This window comes from Bison bison, unplaced genomic scaffold (assembly GCF_000754665.1).
Source record: "Bison bison bison isolate TAMUID 2011002044 unplaced genomic scaffold, Bison_UMD1.0 scf7180017864162, whole genome shotgun sequence".
NCBI classification, from domain to species: domain Eukaryota; kingdom Metazoa; phylum Chordata; class Mammalia; order Artiodactyla; family Bovidae; genus Bison; species Bison bison.
The window spans coordinates 4,074,232-4,094,815 of record NW_011494734.1 but is presented as its reverse complement, the minus strand read 5'-3'; the positions used below and the strand labels follow the sequence as shown (position 1 = coordinate 4,094,815).

The window sequence follows — 20,584 nt, the reverse complement described above, 5'->3', positions numbered from 1 at the left end:
AACTCAAGATCTTATACCCCAAAGAAAACACTTCAACTCTATATACATGATGTCTCATAAGTCCTATTATTTATTGTGGTAGCATGGATGCAAACGTTTCCTGTGTTTGACAAAGCATCTTTATTCTTGCTCACTTGAAGGAGGGCTTTTCTTCCCCTGAATTCAATCCCACTCTGAAATTAGCACAAAGAATTTAGGTGAATTGCAAGTCAGTTTGTTTCCATCAGCTACATGCCAGAAACAGAGATGAATGAGATGCTATCTCCTTCCCTTGGCTGAGACCAAGCCCAGCAGCTAAGATCAAAAAATATTTTTTAAAGTGCCTCTAGGTAACAGGTACTAGACAGCATATTAAAAAGCAGAGATATTACTTTGTCAACAAAGGTCCATCTAGTCAAGGCTATGGTTTTTCCAGTAGTCATGTATGGATGTGAGAGTTGGACTATAAAGAAAGCTGAGCACCAAAGAATTGATGCTTTTGAACTGTGGTGTTGGAGAAGACTCTTGAGAGTCCCTTGGACTGCAAGGAGATCCAACCAGTTCATCCTAAAGGAGATCAGTCCTGGATGTTCATTGGAAGGACTGATGTTGAAGCTCAAACTCCAATACTTGGCCACATGATGCAAAGAACTGACTCACTGGAAAAGACCCTGATACTGGGAAATATTGAGGGCAGGAGGAGAAGGGGATGACAGAGGATGAGATGGTTGGATGGCATCACCGACTCAATTGGCATGGGTTTGAGTGGACTCCGGGGGTTGTTGATGGACAGGGAGGCCTGGTGTGCTGCAGTTCATGGGATCTCAAAGAGTCAGACACGACTGAGCGACTGAACTGAACTAGGTAACAGGTAACATGCCAGGTTTTGAGCTGATTACAAAATTCTAAGACTCATCAGTAAATTACTTTGTAAATGTTCCCACCAAATTGTAGACTATATATTAAGTTAGTCATCATTGTCTTAAAACTCCTATATCAATTAAATAACCTACAGGACTATCATGCCCTTCTCAAAAGAATTTCTCCTAAACAGTGCATGGGGCAGATATTTCTGCCAAGATACAGACTTCTGGCTGGGTAGCTTATTTTCAGCCCCAAATGAAGCAGCTTACAACCTTCTCTTGCAAAGCCTTGGCCATATTCAGGTTGGCACTGGGCTGGGCTTTCAGTCATAAATAGCCCACTCCTTACCCAGCAAAAGGAGCATTCCTGAGAACCTACTTTGGATGAGAGCTGTAGTTTCTGTACCCTATATTCAAAAGGAAATCAAAATGGCTCCCATGAAAAAATCTGAATCATACCACTCTGGAAGATATTCTTTGGCTTCTTCAACATTGCTTGGTCCAATTAACTGTTTCCAGTGTCCTAAGCCATTTTCTCTTACTAAAACAAGGGCTAGTGATGGACCACTGTTAGAAAAGAGAAAAAAAAGTTAATGAAACTATGGTTTGTAGCTAATTATCGACATAAATAATGCAAGTGAATTTGTTAGACGAAAATAGTAAAATAGCCCTTTTTACTAAGAGTGTGAAATTAATTTCTGTTGGGTACTCTCAAGAGTATATTCATCAAAGAAAGGAAGCAGAGAAAGGAAGGGAAAAGAAGGGCCTTGGTTCTGATCGAGTGGTCTACGGACAATACAGGTATTGTCCCCATGCCCCTGCTGATTTATATTATACACGCTTGCTGGCTTTCTGGTCTGGCTGCTGTTTCATTTATTCTGCTAGAAACCTGACAGGTTTCTAGCATCCCATTCATCTCTCGGACTAGTGATCTTTAGGACTACCAAAACCCTTGAGAGTCAGTCATAGCTGTCTACTTGGACTTGATGATGCTGCACAAACTGGCTATTCAACTCAACTAGACTCCAGAGGCTTCACTGGGAACTTGCATTGCTCTGATAACATTCCGGGGGGACCACAGAAGACACACAGTTGAGCAGGCAATCAAAATGGAAGTAATATTGGCAAAGAAGTAGACTCAGCACATCTTTACAGAATTGAGAGGTTTGGCAACTTGAACAGAAAGCAGGGTTAAAAAAAGGCTAAATGATTCAAACATAAATCAACCTGCACTTTCTCAACCTGAATTCTATTTTACCTGGTCATGTTTTCTATAACATTTCCAAAATAATCTTTATTTTCATATTCTTTGCACAGTGTTTTTGCTTCTTCTTCTGATAATACTATCTGTCTTTGCAGCAGTATTTTGAAGCCTTCATCTTGAATTTTATTCAAAACATCCTCTAAATAAAAAGTCACATAAGTTTTAAAGTGCTAGGTTATTGATTATACACACAGTACAGACTATATCATCATAAGGACATAGAATGTATTTCATTCTCATATGAAATTTAAGTTTACAAAAATAGATTATTTGATTTTTAATTTAAGGTGAACAGTATTCTTAACATGTCAAATTTATGATGCCATTTCCAGTTCTTCAGTGAAACAAAATCTATAGATCTGAGAATGGGGGATTTATTTTTAAAAATGTGTACAGTCAGATAAGTTTTATTTCATACATAAAGGTGATATACTGACATTCTCAGATATGCTAGGGTTCTAGAGTTGGGTTTCCCTGATAGCTCAGTTGGTAAAAAATCCGCCTGCAGAGCAGGAGACCCCAGTTTGATTCCTGAGTTGGGAAGATCCACTGGAGAAGGGATAGGCTACCCACTCTAGTATTCTTGGGCTTCCCTTGTGGCTCAGCTGGTAAAGAATCCACCTGCAATGCAGGAGACCTGGGTTTGATCCCTGGGTTGGGAAGATCCCCTGGAGAAGAGAAAGGCTCCTCACTCCAGTATTCTGGCCTGGAGAATTCCAAGGACTGTAAAGTCCACGGGGTCACAAAGAGTCAGACATGACTGAGCGATTTTCACTTTCAGAAAACAAAATAACTAGGTACATATCTTTTTTTAATGTGCTTAAATATAGGCTCTAGATAACTGAAAGATGAAATATAGTTGAGTAAAAAGTGGGAAATTAATGGACCTAAGGACTGTGACAAGCATGAAAACTAGTTTATATAAGAAAAATTCTAAATATATCCACTGTACACCTGTTTATAAACAAAATATAAATTTCAAAATATGCCATCAAAAGACATGTTATTGGATTACATTCAAAATCTTTTTGTACCATGTGGCAGATAGAAATATTTTAGAGTATAGATGTTTTTGCCTAAAAGCTAAAGCAAGCATCATAATTGAAATCACTGGAGGCATTAAAAGCAGTCAGGGGTAGAACAAAGGCAAAATGTTATCATACTGGCCTTTAATTATTTAATAGTTATTCTGGAAGTACTAAGCCATACATAAAAATAACAAAATTGAACAAAATGGATAACAGTGTTTGCATATAAGCTGTTTGGAAAATTCAGGAGTATTTTTAAAAGGTTAATAGTATTAAATAACATAATTCAGTAAGGGAGTCAGTAAGTAAACATTTACAGAAGCCACTATCTTTCTTACATAGAAAATAAGTTTTGGGGGGAAGTGTCGTTCACTATGGGCTTAAAAACTAGGAATAATGCTGAAAAGAAAGAGCTGGCACTAAAACAACAACAATGAACAGCTTACCTTTTATTGAGTGAATACTTTAGAGCAAAGAACATTACATATATTCCCATATTTACTTGAAAAATAAGATAACAAGAACTATAATGAAGAAAACTATTATATCTGAATAAAAGATGTAATAGATGAGTTGAAAAGAGGTACATTGTATTTCTTGAAAATTCATAAGAATATGGTGAAGATGTCTGTTTTCTTCAAGTTAAATAATCCACACAAACTTTGCTTTAGAATTTCTTGAGGTGACCCAGAATATTAAATATCAATAAAGGTCAACATTTATTTAAAGAGTGATGAATTACCATTTGCTACCAAATGGCAAACATAGTAAACACAAAATAATCAAAAACTGAGGCTAGAGTCAAGCAAGAGGGAGAGGGATAGTGATAACAGACTAACAAACTTCAAATTTTGTTTTCCCCCCTTTTCAATTAACACCTTTATGCCATCCTTAAATGTCAGTATGGTTTGCATATCACAATAGCAATATGTTATGACATTAACAGCTATTACCAAAATTCTTTGTAGGAGAAAACTGTATTTGTTTGGGAAAAATTATTTCAACAAATTATTGAGTAGAAGGTGAGATCTTTGCAACTTGGTTGGAGGAAGATTTGCTTTGCTCAGAAAAACTAAAAAAACTGTATTTGTTTCCCAGGAACAAGAGTCAGGATTTTAGGGGCAATCCAAACCAGGTGACCAGTGTGGGAGCAGAAACTGCTAAATACTGCTAAGCACTATGAACAGAATGCAGGCCATTTGAAAGTTAGATTTGGCAATTTGGAGGTCATTGGTGAACTTGACTAGGGTAGTTCTGAGAGAAGCTCAATTGGAGGGGCATCAGGAGTGGGTGAGGGTCAAGAAGGCGATTCACTGAGCACAGACAACTCCTTGAGAAGTGTCCATTGCAGAGAAGTAGAGAAATGGGGTGTCAGCTGAGGGGGCGGAGGATCCAAGGTGGTATTTCTGGGTTTGTTTTTATTTCATTGAATTTTGTTTATTATTATGTTGGACCATGTTTTTGAGCTAACAGGGAAAACTCGGTAACAAGGGAGAAAGTGATTTTTTGCCAGAAAATAAGGGACATTTTCGAGTGTGGAACACTCAGGAAAGCAGGTAGAAATGGCATACATAGATCAAGAAAAGGGCTGGCCTTTGATGGATCATGTCCATACCAGGGTTGCCTCTTCTCCTCTCAGCCAATAACATTGCTTCTTATTTACAGAGAAACCAGGTAACGGAAGACAAACCCCTCAACTTCCTGCCACAAACCTATAAACTGGATCTGTGTCTATCCAGCCCTCTTTCTCTCTTGCTACATAGAATAAAAATCTCTTCTCAGCCCAATCCTATACATCTGCTACAGAAACTATTTCCTCCTGACTCTCAGTGACCTTGGCCTGTCCTAATCTTTTCTCTCTTTCTTGTGACTTCAACTGGTTGGTTCCTTCCCATGAGCATTAATCTACAGTCAGATTTTTCCAATCTCAAAATAACATTTACAAATCTGTCAAATATTACTTCTTTAATTCTGAATTGTTCTGACTTCTCTGTATATAATCTCTCACCCCAGTTTTGAGACTGACTTTTGTGGCAAGCACTACACTGAAACTACTCAAGATTCTCCTTTTCCTGGCTAATTCAAACTTGACTTTTTAGTCTCTGCATAAACGGTGCTTCTTCCATAAGTATTATGCAACTGTCCCTGGTTAATTAAGCCATACTTATCTTTCCACTCAATTATGGGCTGCATATCCTATTTGATATCCAGTGAGGCATCTCTTATCATAGCGCTTTCCACACTCAGCTGTTATTATCAATTAGATGTATTTTGCTTCAGCAGTACATGTACAGGCTTCAACAGTACACGAACTGTGAACTTCTAGATGTTCAAGATGGATTTAGAAAAGGCAGAGGAACCAGAGATCAAGTTGCCAACATCTGCTGGATCATAGAAAAAGCAAGAGAATTTCAGAAAAACCTCTACTTCTGCTTTATTAATTATGCCAAAGCCTTTGACTGTGTATATCACAGCAAACTGTGGAAAATTCTTCAAGAGATGGGGATAACAGACCACCTTACCTGCCTCCTGAGAAACCTGTTTGCAGTTCAAGAAGCAACAATTAGAACCAGACATGGAACAATGGACTGGTTCCAAATTGGGAAAAGAGTGCATCAAGGCTGTATATTGTCACCTTGCTTATTCAACTTATATGCAGAGTACATCATGCAAAATGCCGGGCTGGATGAAACACAATCTGGAATCAAGATTCCCAGGAGAAACATCAATAACCTCAGATACGAAGATTATACCATGCTTATGGCAGAAAGTGAAGAGGAACTAAAGAGCCTCTTGATGAAAGTGAAAGAGGAGAGTGAAAAAGTTGGCTTAAAACTCAACATTCAGAAAACTAAGATCATGGCATCTGGTCCCATCACTTCATGGCAAATAGATGGGGACACAATGGAAACAGTGAGAGAGTTTATTTTCTTGGGCTTCAAAATCACTGCACATGGTTACTGCAGCCATGAAATTAAAAGATGCTTGCTCCTTGGAAGAAAAGCTATGACCAACCTAGACAGCATATTAAAAAGCAGAGATATTACTTTACTAAAAAAGTCCAAAAAAGCTATGGTTTTTCCAGTAGTCATGTATGGATGTGAGAGTTGGACTATAAAGAAAGCTGAGTGCTGAAAAATTGATGCTTTTGAACTGTAGTGTTGGATAAGACTTTTAAGGGTCCCTTGGACTGCAAGGAGATGAAACCAGTCAATCCTAAAGGAAATCAATCCTGAATATTCATTGGAAAGACTGATGCTGAAGCTGAAACTCCAATACTTTGACCACCTGATGCGAAGAACTGACTTGCTGGAAAAGACCCTGATGCTGGGAAAGATTTAAGGCAGAAGGAGAAGAGGACAACAGAGGATGAGATGGTTGGACGGCATCACTGACTCAATGGACATGAGTTTGAGCAAGCTCCGGGAGTTGGTGATGGACAGGGAAGCCTTGTGTGCTGCGGTCCTTGAGATCACAAAGCGTCAGACATGACTGAGTGACTGAACTGAACTGAGATGCATTTGGCAGCAGGTTGTTGTGCTGGTAGGATAAAGATTATATTGTGTAGAAAATTAAACCTAAAACCCTAGTGACTCAATACATCAGGGATATCCTTATCACCAATGTTACATGCTCATAATAAAGCTGCCTATAGCAGCTTTACACCTAATAGCCAAAAACTGAACGCAACGAAGATGTCCTCTAATAAGTAACTAGACATATGCTGGTATATTCATACAATATAATGTTACTCAGCTATAAAGAAGTAAGCTATTTAAGCCACAAAAAGACACAAAGGAAACTTAAGTGTATATAGTTATATAAGAGAAATTTATCACTATATGATTTCAACTCTATGGCATTCTGGAACATGCAAAACTACAGAGACAGTAAAAAGGTCAGATTACAACAGGGGTTGGGAGGGGGAGATGGATAAATATGAGAAGAACAGGGATTTTTAGGGCAGTGGTTCTACCATGTATGATACTGTAAAAGGGACACATGACACTGAATTTATCACAACCCACAGAATGTGCAACACAAAGAGCAAACCTTAACATCAACTATGAAGTTTAGTTAATAACAGTGTGTTGATACTGGTTCACTAGTTATAAGAATGTATTACAATAAAATCTTACTAGAAGAAACTATTATGGGGGTAGACATATGGGAACACTGTACTATCTTTCTTAATTTTTCTGTAAATCAACAACTATTCTAAAATATAAAGTCTATTTATCTAAAAAACATATACATATTGTTCAAGGTTTAAAAAGCCAAATGAAACTTTCCAAAGACGAGAACTCTAGGCCCAGGGAGCTTCACTGGTAAATTCCAGTAAAGATTTTAAAAAGATGCAATATCAATTCTACACCATCTCTTCCATAAAACAGTGACTACCTTTCATCTCATTTTATGAAATCTGCATTTACCCATTACCCTAATACCAAAACCAGATAAAGACATTACAAGAAAGTCCCCAACAAAATATTGAAAATTCAAACCCAGCAATATGTTAAAAAGGACAGTAAAAGACAATAAACAACAACCAAGTATAGTTTATCTGGAGAATGCAAGGCTGGTTCAATATTTAAAAATCAAAATAATTGCCATATTGTTAAACTCAAGGAAAAAATATCAGTAGATACAGGAAAAATTTTTTGGGAAACTATAACATCCATTCATGATTTAAAAAAAAATACCTCCCCAAACTAGGAGTAGGTGAGAATTTCCTTAATCTAAATAAAGGGCATACAAAGCTAACATGACACTTAATGGTAAAAGACTTAATGCTTTCACTGTAAGATCAGGAGCAAGGTAACTTGTGTACTCTCATCTCGCTTATTATTCAACATCATGCAGGAAGTTCCAGCCAGTCCAATAAGGCAAGCAAAAGAAATAAAAAGTGTACGTATTAAAAAGAAAGAGGCAAAACTGTCTCAATTTTTAGATATTATTGTCTACCTCAGTGGTTCTCAATCCTTCAAAGTGCATTTAACAATGTTTGGAGATGTGTTTTGATTTTCACAACTAGGAGTTGAGGGGATGCTACTGACATGAAGTGAGCAAAGGCCAAAGATGTTGCTGAACAGTTTCCAATGCTCGTGACGCAGCACCGTCAACAATTACCTAGCCCAAAAGGTAAGTAGGTCTGATGTTCAGAAACCCTGTGCTGTGCTGTGCTAAGTCACTTCAGTCATGTCCTACTCTTTGTGACCTTATGAACTGTAGCCTGCCAGGCTCCTCTGTCCACGGGATTCTGCAGGCAAGAAGACTGGAGTGGGTTGCCTTGCCCTACTCCATGGGATCTTCCCGACGCTCCTCTCTTATGTGTCCTGCTTTGGCAGGCAGGTTCTTAACCACTCGTGCCACCTGAAAAGCCCTTAGAAACCCTAGTAACAGAAATTCTCAAGGAAATGATGTCAAAAAGCTCCTAGAACTAAGTAGTTTAGCAAGTCAGAGAATATGAGGTCAACATACAAGTATCAATTTATTTCCATACACTGGATATAAAAAAGAATTAACAGTGTTACTTTATAGTTTCTGTTCTTGCTCTGCCAATATTCTATTCACATAATACTCTATTATGTGAGGTTAAAAATAGCTAGCACGTTTTAAGTGTTAGGCACTTTATGTTTTCTCATTTTAACCTTCTCAATTTAAACATGAAGAAAGATTTGGTAAAGTACATTTTTTCCAAATCACACTATTAATAAGAGATTTACCTAAGTGTTGAACTTAGGCATTTCAGACATGAATACTTCTAATCTTTATTATAATAACTATAATAATAATTATATACAATAATAATTCTTGTATGTTAAATCTACCCTAACAAATTCCTAGGTTAGAAAGCAATTTCTGAACTTTTTAACTATAAAATTGTTTTATTCTTTTTATTGAGAAATTAGTAAATTAGTGTCAATTAAATGTCTTACTTCAAGTGCTTTTTCTTGAATGTTAAATTTTAAACTAATATATTTTAATATAATTATTCAAATCATATGCACAATGTAGTTAAACAATTTATACTTTATTTCTTACCTGTTCTTTCATTAGCGAGGGCTGGTCGAAGTAATGCCAATATCTTTTCAAATTTTATGCCTCTAATTTTTTTAAAATCAGGGATTAAGACATCAATAAACTTAGTATTAGTTATATTCTCTTCAACATCACAAAACTGAGATATTTGTTGTATTTCCAGATATTGTTGTAAACTGTTGAAATCCAAAACATTATTATAAACTGAAGTTTAATAATCATGCCTGAAAATTAAAACTGATAATATATCCTCACAAATAAAACAAATGAATATGGAACTTCACATAAAGATAAGTTACATCTCTATTACCTCAAAGAATATGCATTTAATTCCATTTTTATTGACCCAACACAAAATCAATTACATGAAATCACATATGTTTGATTTCATGAGAGTATATTAAAGACACCAAAATAACGTATGTTTAAAAAATTTTTTTTCTTTCCTCTATGTAAAGCAATCCAGATAGTTTCTAATTTTCCTTATAATCTTGTCTTTGAATCTAGGCTAATTTAGGAGCACATTTCATGTTTTCAAATAGGTAAGATGCTTTCTATTTGAAATTTATTATTTATTTATTTCCAACTTTATTGGATTATAATCAGGAAATGTATGTGGTAAGATTTTAATTTTTAAAAATGTGTTTAGGTTTTCTTTATAAACAAAGCAAATTTACTTGTGGGATTTAAGGTTATACATGTTCATATTTCATATATTTTAGATCATTTATTATACACAATTATGGAATATATATTTGCCATTCCTATATATCCTTGCTCTTTTGTCTGCTTTGTATTGAGATCTATGACCATAATGTTACTTTTATCCAGTTCTCCTTATTATCTAATACTTATATTTTTATTATGTCATCTGTGTGGTTTCAGGAATAAATTTTTTGACCACTATATCTTCTTCACAAATGTTTTCTTTTACATCATGTCCTTCTTTATCAAGTTTAACACTTTTAATATTCAATTCTAATTATTTTTTCTGGCTATTTTGTTGCCATCTCTTAATTTTTTTATTTTTCTTTGTCTCTTCTAAGCAGAATATGGATTTAGATTACTGCGATACTGAATGGTTTGCCTTGGAAATGAACAGAGATCGTCCTGTCGTTTTTGAGATTGCACCCGACTACTGCATTTCAGGTTCTTTTGTTGATTATGAGGGCTACTCCATTTCTTCTAAGGGATTCTTGCCCACAGTTGTAGATATAACGGTCATTTGAATTAAATTCGCCCATTCCAGTCCATTTTAGTTCACTGATCCCTAAACTGTCAATGTTTACTCTTGCCATCTCCCATTTGACCACTTCCAATTTACCTTGATTCATGGACCTAACATTCCAAGTCCCTATGCAGTCTTGTTCTTTACAGCATTGGACTTTACTTTTATCACCAGACATATCCACAACTGGGCGTTGTTTCCACTTTGGCTCAGCCTCTTCAGTCCTTCTGGAGCTATTTCTTCTCCCTTCTCCAGTAGAATATTGGGCACCTAACAACCTGGGGAATTCATCTTTCAGTGTCATATCTTTCTGCCTTTTCATACTGTTCATGTGGTTCTCAGGCAAGAATGCTGAAGTGGTTTGCCATTATGTTCTCCAGTGGACCACGTTTTGTCAGAACTCTCCACCATGATCCATCTATCTTGGGTGGCTCTACATGGCATGGCTCATAGTTTCATCGAGTTAGACAAGGCTGTGACCCATGTGATCAGAAAACCAAATACACTCAGCAAAAACAAGACCAGGAGCTGACTGTGGCTCAGATCATGAACTCCTTATTGCAAAATTCAGATTTAAACGGAATAAAGTAGGGAAAACCACTAGGCCATTCAGGTATGACCTAAATCAAATCCCTTATGATTATACAGTAGAAGTGACAAATATATTCAGGGGATTAGATCTGATAGAGTGCCTGAGGAACTATGGGCAGAGGTTTGTAATATTGTATATGAGGCAATGATCAAAACCATCCCCAAGAACAAGAAATGTAAAAAGGCAAAATGGTTGTCTGAGGTGGCCTTACAAATAGCTGAGAAAAAAAGAGAAGTGAAAGGGAAAGGAGAAAAGGAAAGATATACCCATCTGACTGCAGAGTTCCAAAGAATAGCAAGGAGAGATAAGAAAGCCTCCTTCAGTGATCAATGCAAAGAAATAGAGGAAAACAATAGAATGGGAAAGACTAGAGATCTTGTGAAGAAAATTAGATACCAAGGGAACATTTTCATGCAAAGATGGGCACAATAAAGGACAGAAACGGTGTGGACCTAACAGAAGCAGAAGATATTAATAAGAGATGGAAAGAATACACAGAAGAACTATAGAGAAAAGTTCTTAATGATGCAGATGACCACGATGGTGTGATCACTCACCTAGAGCCAAACATCCTGGAGTATGAAGTCAAGTGGGCCTTTGGAAGCACCACTACAAACAAAGCTAGTGGAGGTGATGGAATTCCAGCTGAGCTATTTCAAATCCTAAAAGAGGATGCTGTGAAAGTGCTGCACTCAATATACCAGCAAATTTGGAAAACTCAGCAGTGGCCACAAGGCTGGAAAAGGTCAGTTTTCATTCCAATCCCAAAGAAAGGCAATGCCAAAGAACATTCAAACTACCACACAATTTCACTCATCTCACATGCCAGCAAAGCAATGCTCAAAATTCTCAAAGTCTTCAACAGTACGTGAACTGAGAACTTCCAGATGTTCAAGCGGATTTAGAAAAGGCAGAGGAACCAGAGATCAAATTGCCAGCATCTGTTGGATCATAGAAAAAGCAAGAGAATTCCAGAAGAACATCTACTTCTGCTTCATTGACTACATTAAAGCCTTTTGCTGTGTGGATCACCACAAACTGGAAAATTCTTAAAGAGATGCGAATACCAGACCACTGTACCTGCCTCCCGAGAAACCTGTACGCAGGTCAAGAAGCAACAATTAGAACTGGCCGTGGAACAACAGACTGGTTCAAAATTGGGAAAGGAGTGCATGCAGGCTATATATTGTCACCCTGCTTATTCAACTTATATACAGGGTACATCATGAGAAATGCTGGGCTGGATGAAGCACAAGCTGCAATCAAGATTCCCAGGAGAAACATTAATAACCTCAGATATGCAGATGACACCACCGTTATGGCAGAAAGCGAAGAGGCACTCAAAAGCCTCTTGATGAAAGTGAAAGAGGAGAGTGAAAAAGTTGGCTTAAAACTCAACATTTAAAAAACTAACATCATGACATCTGGTCCCATCACTTAATGGCAAATAGGTGGGGACACAATGGAAACAGTGAGAGAGTTTATTTTAGGGGGCTCCAAAATCACTGCAGATGATAACTGCAGCCATGAAATTAAAAGATGCTTGCTCCTTGGAAGAAAAGCTGTGACCAAGCTAGACAGCATATTAAAAAGCAGAGACATTACTTTGCTGACAAAGGTCCATCTAGTCAAAGCTATAGTTTTTCCAGTAGTCATGTATGAATTTGAGAGTTGGACCATAAAGAAGGCTGAGTGCCAAAGAACTGATGCTTTTGAACTGTGGTGTTGGAGAAGACTTTTGAGAGTCCCTTGGACAGCAAGGAGATCAAATCAGTCAATCCTAAGGGAAATCAATCCTGAAAATTCATTGGAAGGACTGATGCTGAAGGTGAGGCTCCAAAACTTTGGCCACCTGATGCGAAGAGCTGACTCATTAGAAAAGACCCTGATGCTGGGAAAGATTGAAGGTAGAAGGAGAAAGGAACGACATAGGACAAGATGGTTGGGCGGCATCACCAACTCGATGGACATGAGTTTAACCAAGCTCCTGGAGATGGTGAAGGACACACCCGAGTGACTGAACAACAGCAAAGAAGCAGAATATAAATGAGTACAGTTTTTAAAATTTTTTATTTTGAAAAAATGTATATTGACAGAAAAGTTTTAAGGCCAAGATACTGAACTTTAGATTCATCAACTGTCAACATTTTGTCACATTTGTTCTTTCTCTCTTATCCCTCCACCCCCATTCAAGAGTGTGGTGTGTGTGTGTGTTTGTGTGTATTTTGACTTAACCATTTAAGAATTGGCTGCAGATATTTTCACCATTCACCCTCCTAAATACCCGAGGGAAGTTTACACTGTTATAAGAGTATTATCTTATGAACAATCCATATTCAAATTTCAGCAGTTTTATAATCTGTCCTGTCTATAGTGCATACATGCATGCTAAATTGCTTTAGTAATGTCTGACTCTTTGCAACGCCATGGACTATAGCCAGAGAGGCTCCTCTGTCCCTGGCATTCTCCAGGCAAGAATGCTGGCTTGCTTGAGTTGCCTTGCCTTTCTCCAAGGGATCTCCCCAACCCAGGGATAGTACCTACATCTCCTGCATTGCAGGCAGATTCTTTGAGCTCAGATTTGCTGAGCCACTGGGGAAACCACCTATCTATAGTAATTTTTCCTAATTTTGGATCATATATTGCATGCAGTCACCCTAAGCCCTGGTTTCCTTCAGCCTCTAACAAATGCCTCAGCCCTTCTTGTCTTTCATGATACTGATATTTTGAACACTCCAGGCCAGTCCTCATTTTGGAAGGTTTCAAACTATGGAATGGCCCCCTAGTTTCCTATTACATTCTGGGTATGATACTCTATAGGAATATCACATCAGTGGTGCTGTATCCTTCTTGAAACATCACAGTAGGAGGTACACAATGTCAGTTTTTCCCATCACTGGGAAATTATAATAACATAGTCAAAGTGGAACCCCCAGTTTGCACCACTGAAAAGCAACAATTTTCACTTTGTAAATAATATCCTTATTATTTATTTATCCTTATTATTTGAAAGGGCACTATTGGAAAATCCATATATTATTCATACAATGGATTTAGCACTTCATTGATGATTCCTGTCTGCATTAATTATCATTAGGTAGTTTTTAATTTTTTATCTTAATCTGGTAATCTCTGTATTTGATGGGATAGTTAACCTTTTCATATTTAGTATAGCAGTCATATACCCAGCTATAAAAATTTATATATACTGTTTATTCTACATGACAGTTTGTGTCCTTGATCCTTTAGGTTTTGAATCTACTTTAAAAATGGCAGGTGGAAGTTCACAGCACCTGTTAGGCCATGTCTATAGAATAAGATCTGTAAAAACTGAATCCCAGAAAAATATGTTCCCTAACCCACAACTTCATGCTGCCTGCTTAGGTTGATGATCAGTATAAACACAGGCCAATATTAAAAAGAAAATGCTGCAAACTTTGCAAAACAACATTGACACACCTCACTCCACCCCTATCCTGCCAAGTGCTTAAATTATCTTATTATATGTGTATTGAACAACTGCTTCTGAAAGTTGGATGCAATAGACCCCGACCTGTACAACAGCACCAACAGACACTGACTCCTCCTGTGCCAGCTATGTTAATAGTGTTTCACACAACACTTTAAAAAATGGCTCAAAAATTCAGGTATGCAACCTGGTATCTTGAGCCCAGCATTTCCCACCCAAGCCTGCTCCCCAACCGCTAAGTATCATTTTCTCTTTAAACTCTCACAGTAACTCATACTGTTTACAAAGTCCTTTGTCAGCACTTGATTTATCCTACCAGTCCCTCTATCTCACTTAAAACTGGGAATTAATGGTATTAGGGTCTCCCTGCTACCTAAAAATTATGATATGGCTAGGAACCAGGGGATGGACCAACTGAAAAAAAACTGCTATAATTTATTAATAAGATAACAAGGAGAGTTCTGGAGATGCTCAACCAGAACACACAGTGGAGATGGGCTGCCCGGCAGGAGGAGACACACATTAGGAAGCCTCAGGACCCAGCTACTCGGAACCTGCTCCTGCTTACCCACCTTTCTTTCAGACATGACCCTGACAACTCATGGACTAAACGCTGGATTTTCTGAGTCTTCATAGGAATAAAAGGCACAGATGGCAAGTGCATAAACCCAACATTCTGTAAGTGACTTACATTCACTTTTGAATATTTACAAACTGTTAACAAAAACTGTACAACTATTTAGTTCTTAGCAGTTTATCACCACTAACTGCCTTGAGTAAAAGGACAGAGGACATTTGCTGTCTCTAGGACAAGGGGAGGCAGAAGTGGAATGTAGAGAGACAGGAAAGGGGTCTGGTTTGGAAGGGACCAGCCTTGGTCCCATTCTAACCCTTGAGTCCAGGGCCATGAAGCCAGATAGGTGCACCCAGTGTTAGAGAGACAAACAGGAATTTCTTCCCTTTCGAAACTGCTTGACATAAACTTTCAGGGAAACTCCGGCTTTGTTGATCATATAAAATTTTGGACTGAAAAGAATACCTGTGGCCTTGACATAAAGATGTTTGTCTTTAGACTTGAGATATCTGTATGTTATACTATGTTACCTGCTAAAACATTGTAAATAATAAGCTTCCTGGCCTGGAGCTACCTTTTCCTCTCTTTCATCCTCGAAGGCTTGGCCATCTCCTGTTGTTCATCCCATGGTTCTTTAGATTCCGTCTCAGAATTAACTTCACTTTCATCCCAGGAAGGCTGTTTTGCCTTTGCTTGTGAAACAACTAGAATATAGCTTAGGTTCCTTGTCATAAAAGAAACAAAATCCTCAAAGTCAGGCTACAAAATAAAATAAAAATAATATTATTAGGCTCATGAAATGGATAGACTACAATGGTGACCCCTACCCAAGTCAAGGACCTCTTCCCCTTCATGATTATTGGTCAAGAGAAAGTTACTCACAAGCCTCCTGTTAACTAACACATCTCTGAGGGACAGAAGTTCACAGTTGGCAGGGACTGATCGTCAAGGCAGTCTAATAACAATTGTTAAACTATAGGATGCTTCCAAATCAACTGGAGGGCTTGTTGAACACAGTTTTCTGGAGTCCAGTTCCAGACTTTATGATTCAGTAGGTTTAGGGTGGGGCCCGGGAACTGGATTTTCTCAAAAGTTCCCAGGTGATGCTGATGTTGCTGGTCCAACCCTTTTCCAGGGCCAAGAAAGATGGTCTGTGGGGTGCAGCTGGTTTACAAAGTGCTTTTCAGTAGAACTTTCTCTGATGACCAACATGCTCTGTGCTCGTCAGCTGGTTTACAAAGTGCTTTTCAGTAGAACTTTCTCTGATGATGACCAACATGCTCTGTGCTTGTCAGCATATGTAACCACAGGCAGCTGCTGAGCACTTGAAATATGGCTAGTGCCACTGAGACTCTGAATTTTTAACTTTAACTGTAATGAATTTAAGTTCAAATGGCCACATGTGTCTAATGGCTACCATACTGGACAGTGAATTTCTAGAACCTACATCTCCTGACACCCAAGCCATTGCACTTGCGAATACAAAGTCTTTACTGTATTACCCCAGACAAAAGAGAATTTTAAAAATAACTTGATGGAAAGGATTTACATGTAGGTAAAGAAAGGATTAAAGCTTTCCTATGAAGTTTATGATAAGGAGCCTTCAAACTGGGATCAGATCTATAGGAAAGGTCTGGATACTCACTTCCTGGGGGCTGATGAACAGAGTCTTAGAGGACACATATCATAAAGAGATCTTTGCTCCAATAAAACACAATCAGAGCATCCATTTTTGCTTGGCTGCCTCTTTGTCTACTGGAGCTTTCTCCATAGTCGCTCTCTTTGGATTAACCATTATATGGACACCGCCAAGGAAATCTGGAGCTTAGTTGTCGGTCAGACTTATTTGTTTTTTCTATAATGAGAATACTAAACTTAGAGGAATCCACTGTATTTGACACACAGTGGATTTTTTTAAAAACTTTCTTACCTGGTCTACTATTTGACTATAGAAGTGCTTTACTTGTTCTTCAGTAAGCGGTTTCTTATCCTCTGCTTCTATGACAAATTCTGCCTTGATAATCTTCAATTAGAGAGCAAGGTCAGATCCAAATGGGTAGTGGAACCACAGGTAAAAGTCAAGGACATTTGTTTCTTAGGCTTAACAAATCATCCAGATTTGAATGCATTACATGATTTTGCCTCAGCACAATCCATAAGGCACTAAGTTGCAAGAGGCCCAAAAATATGTAAACAAAGAAGGTTCTTTTCATGCCCCCCCCCAACCTCAGTGTTTAAATTTTCGTGGCTTGAACGAGAGACTCCACACTACTTCTATTATTTAAGTGAATTGTTTCCAGATTAAAAAAAAAAAAACTAACTGAATTCTAAGGAAAGATATCACAGCTTTCTAAATTATTCAAAAAGACATACATTTATAAGCACTTTTAACCATTTATTTTCAAAATTATTTTAACTTTCTTAACTTTTTTCAAGGCTTACCTTTGTTAAATCTGTAACTCATAATCTAGTATATCTTACTCTGACAGCAACAAAAATATCCAAATTACAGGGAAGAATAGAATTTAAAATTCAGCCATGCTTTGTCTTAAAATTTTTTAATTTAATGACAAATTGTGTGTATGTCACTCAAGTATAACAATGTATAAAATGGACCATCTACTTTTTTGTAGTTTAATCAATGCTGCTTTGGCTGAAGAAAGAATGCATGATGGGAAATTCATAATGAGATATCCAATCCCTCCTGACATAGCTTCCCATGTGACCTCCTCTATTGTACATGCAGCATTCTTACAAATTTTAATATAATTTTGTTGTTTCAACACAAAATCTCTATTCAGGGGTCAGTAAACCATAGCCCCTTCCACCACACATGTTTAGAAACAAAGCTTACTAGAACCAATCCCCTTTGTTTATTTACTGTCTTGTTGCCTCCTCCAGATGATGGCAGAGTTAAACTTCTGTGACAGAGATCATATGCCCCATAAGCCTGAAAATAGTTACTATCTGGCTCTTTACAGGAGAAGTATGCTGACCTTTGGATTAGAATGCAATTTTCCTCCAAAAATTTTTTCTTTGGGCTCTAAAAGCAAAAGCTTAAATGCTTCTTTAAGTTATCATGTATCTAAAAGGACCATATATTTGTGACAACATCAGGGAATAATGCAAGCTAAGGTGAGCTTATAGCAAGTTTGCACTGATGACAACTAAATACAAAGAATTTGTCATCATTCTTTAACATAAGAATGGCAATTTTTATCTTTTATATTAGATGCTAGTAGAGCAGAGCTGTTTAAATAAGGATGTTGAGTAGGTTGAGCCTTTGTAAGACAAAACATCCAAAGCCTTTAGAGGTACCTAGTACCAGATGTTATGTTCTAGTTTACTCTAAATGATAAGCTTGCCTCTACATTGAAAATTAAGGAATTTTTTTTTACAATTAATTTAAGCTATTGTTGGGAAATATTACTTACTTTTTCTTTAATTTCTTGAACTTTTCTAGCAGCCACAGCATCAGGCTTGATGATAACAATAGTGTATATTTTGTCTAGGAAAAAACAATGGATGGATTTCATTTTCTTGGCACAAAGTCTAGATAACGAAGGATTTGACAATTGCAAGCGTAAACTACTAACGTCCAGTGAATTTTGTCCATCAACAGCTTTGTCCTTATGGCGTTGCAACTACCAGAGTTTCTACTTAGAATCAAAGTATATTTCCTGTGTTTGCATGCAGCAGAAACATTCACAAGAGTTTACAGTCAGAGGGCCAAAAAAAAGTGTAGGTGGGTACTAGTTACTTTATTTTTTTGGCCACATTTCATGGCTTTTGCGATCTTAGCTCCCCAACTAAGGGTTGAATCCGGGCCCTCAGCAGTGACGATGTGAAGTCCTAACCACTGGACCACCAGGGAATTCCCAGCACTAGTTATTTTAATACAATTCATGTGCATTAGAATCACACCAATGATCCATCCAGCTGATGGCTGGAGTTTCAGTGCAAGCAAACATTATAAACCAATGGCTTAACTGTCTATGAATTTATCCACATTTATCTACACGTTCTTATAACTAGTTTTTAGTGCAGAATAGCTCACCTAGCATGTTGTTTGCCTGTGATCCCTCCAGGGTATGAACACACATTCACTCACTCACTCAAGACAATCCAATGAAGGCAGGAAGTTGTTCATCCATAAAGTAAACTAGAAGTGCAGGTCATCAGGGAAGAAATTTTTACAAGTTTTGGAAAGATGATGAAGGATAAAGTAGGAGGAAACTACTGTCCAGATTACTCACAAGGGACAGAAGCCCCTGGTCAAATGTAATCTCTGAAAGACTCCAGGCATAGAGACTGAAGGCAAGGTAAGGGGAGCAGAAGAGATTGCTTTTTAAGAGCTGAGTCTGGTATTGCACAAATCATCATTAATCCTACCAGTCCTTATCAATTAACATTGATGTCATTACAAGGTTTTTGCTGCAAGTGATGCTGTAATGAACATTATTCATATACACCAATCCTTCACTATTACTTTAAAGTAAATTTACTTGCCAACGCTTTCATAGTTTAGTTCCCCAGCATCCTCTGAATCTGAGTCTACAAACGCAATTTCATGATACTGTAAAAAAGGAAAGCAAACAAAACAGTTACATTTTAATATGATAGTGAGAGAGTTTTTAGAAATTTTGTTTCTAGTAAATATGTATAATCAAAGGGATAGAAATTAAAGTGGAAATGTGCCTGCATTTATCTAATACTACTTTTCCCCAGCCTTTTCACTAAAATAAAATAAGGAGTATGTAAACAGTTGGTATGTGGAGACTATCAGGAATAATGCATATATGCTATGTGGAAAATGCTTAAAAACAAAACCTTTAAAACGTAAGAGCACAAGGAATAAAATAAGAAAGAAGAAAAGATTAACAAGAAAGCAATAAGCACACAATCATTATGTTAAAAACTGAAAACATTTGTAAGCTTCAGCATCCATTCTTGACCATTGCTCTGAGTAAATTAGGAGCAGAAAGATACTTCCTTAACTTATAAAAATAAATGTCTTTCTCAAAACAATAGCCAATTTCCTCCTATAGAGTAAAACCCTAGGAAGGATAAGGGATTCTTAGTTTCTGGAGAAGCCCTGAAAATGCTTCTGTGATTCTGTAAACTACCTGAAAAGTTTATATATTTACATATATACATCATTCTGAAGGACATCAGCCCTGGGATTTCTTTGGAAGGAATGATGCTAAAGCTGAAACTCCAGTACTTTGGCCACCTCATGCGAAGAGTTGACTTATTGGAAAAGACTCTGATGCTGGGAGGGATTGGGGGCAGGAGGAGAAGGGGACGACAGAGGATGAGATGGCTGGATGGCATCACTGACTCGATGGACGTGAGTCTGAGTGAACTCCAGGAGTTAGTGATGGACAGGGAGGCCTGGCGTGCTGCAATTCATGGGGTCACAAAGAGTCGGACATGACTGAGCGACTGATCTGATCTGATCTGATCTGATGAGTAAAAAATACACAGCACATTCCAAAGACTTAGTTTGAAAAGATTAATGTGGAATACCTTATTTCTTATACTG

At 37.5% G+C, this 20,584-nt stretch overlaps 1 protein-coding gene across 1 annotated transcript in view; it reads right to left on the bottom strand.

The window, feature by feature from the left end:
• NME8 (NME/NM23 family member 8) overlaps positions 1-20,584 on the bottom strand; it is a 39,958-nt gene that overhangs the window by 4,442 nt on the left and 14,932 nt on the right. Inside the window, exons 6-12 of the mRNA XM_010841492.1 lie at positions 19,549-19,615; positions 18,474-18,547; positions 16,970-17,062; positions 15,614-15,798; positions 9,180-9,352; positions 2,101-2,245; positions 1,302-1,409 (exon numbers count right to left, since the gene is read on the bottom strand). Coding sequence (XP_010839794.1) covers positions 1,302-1,409; positions 2,101-2,245; positions 9,180-9,352; positions 15,614-15,798; positions 16,970-17,062; positions 18,474-18,547; positions 19,549-19,615 — 845 coding nt within the window. The remainder of the gene's footprint in view (positions 1-1,301; positions 1,410-2,100; positions 2,246-9,179; positions 9,353-15,613; positions 15,799-16,969; positions 17,063-18,473; positions 18,548-19,548; positions 19,616-20,584) is intronic.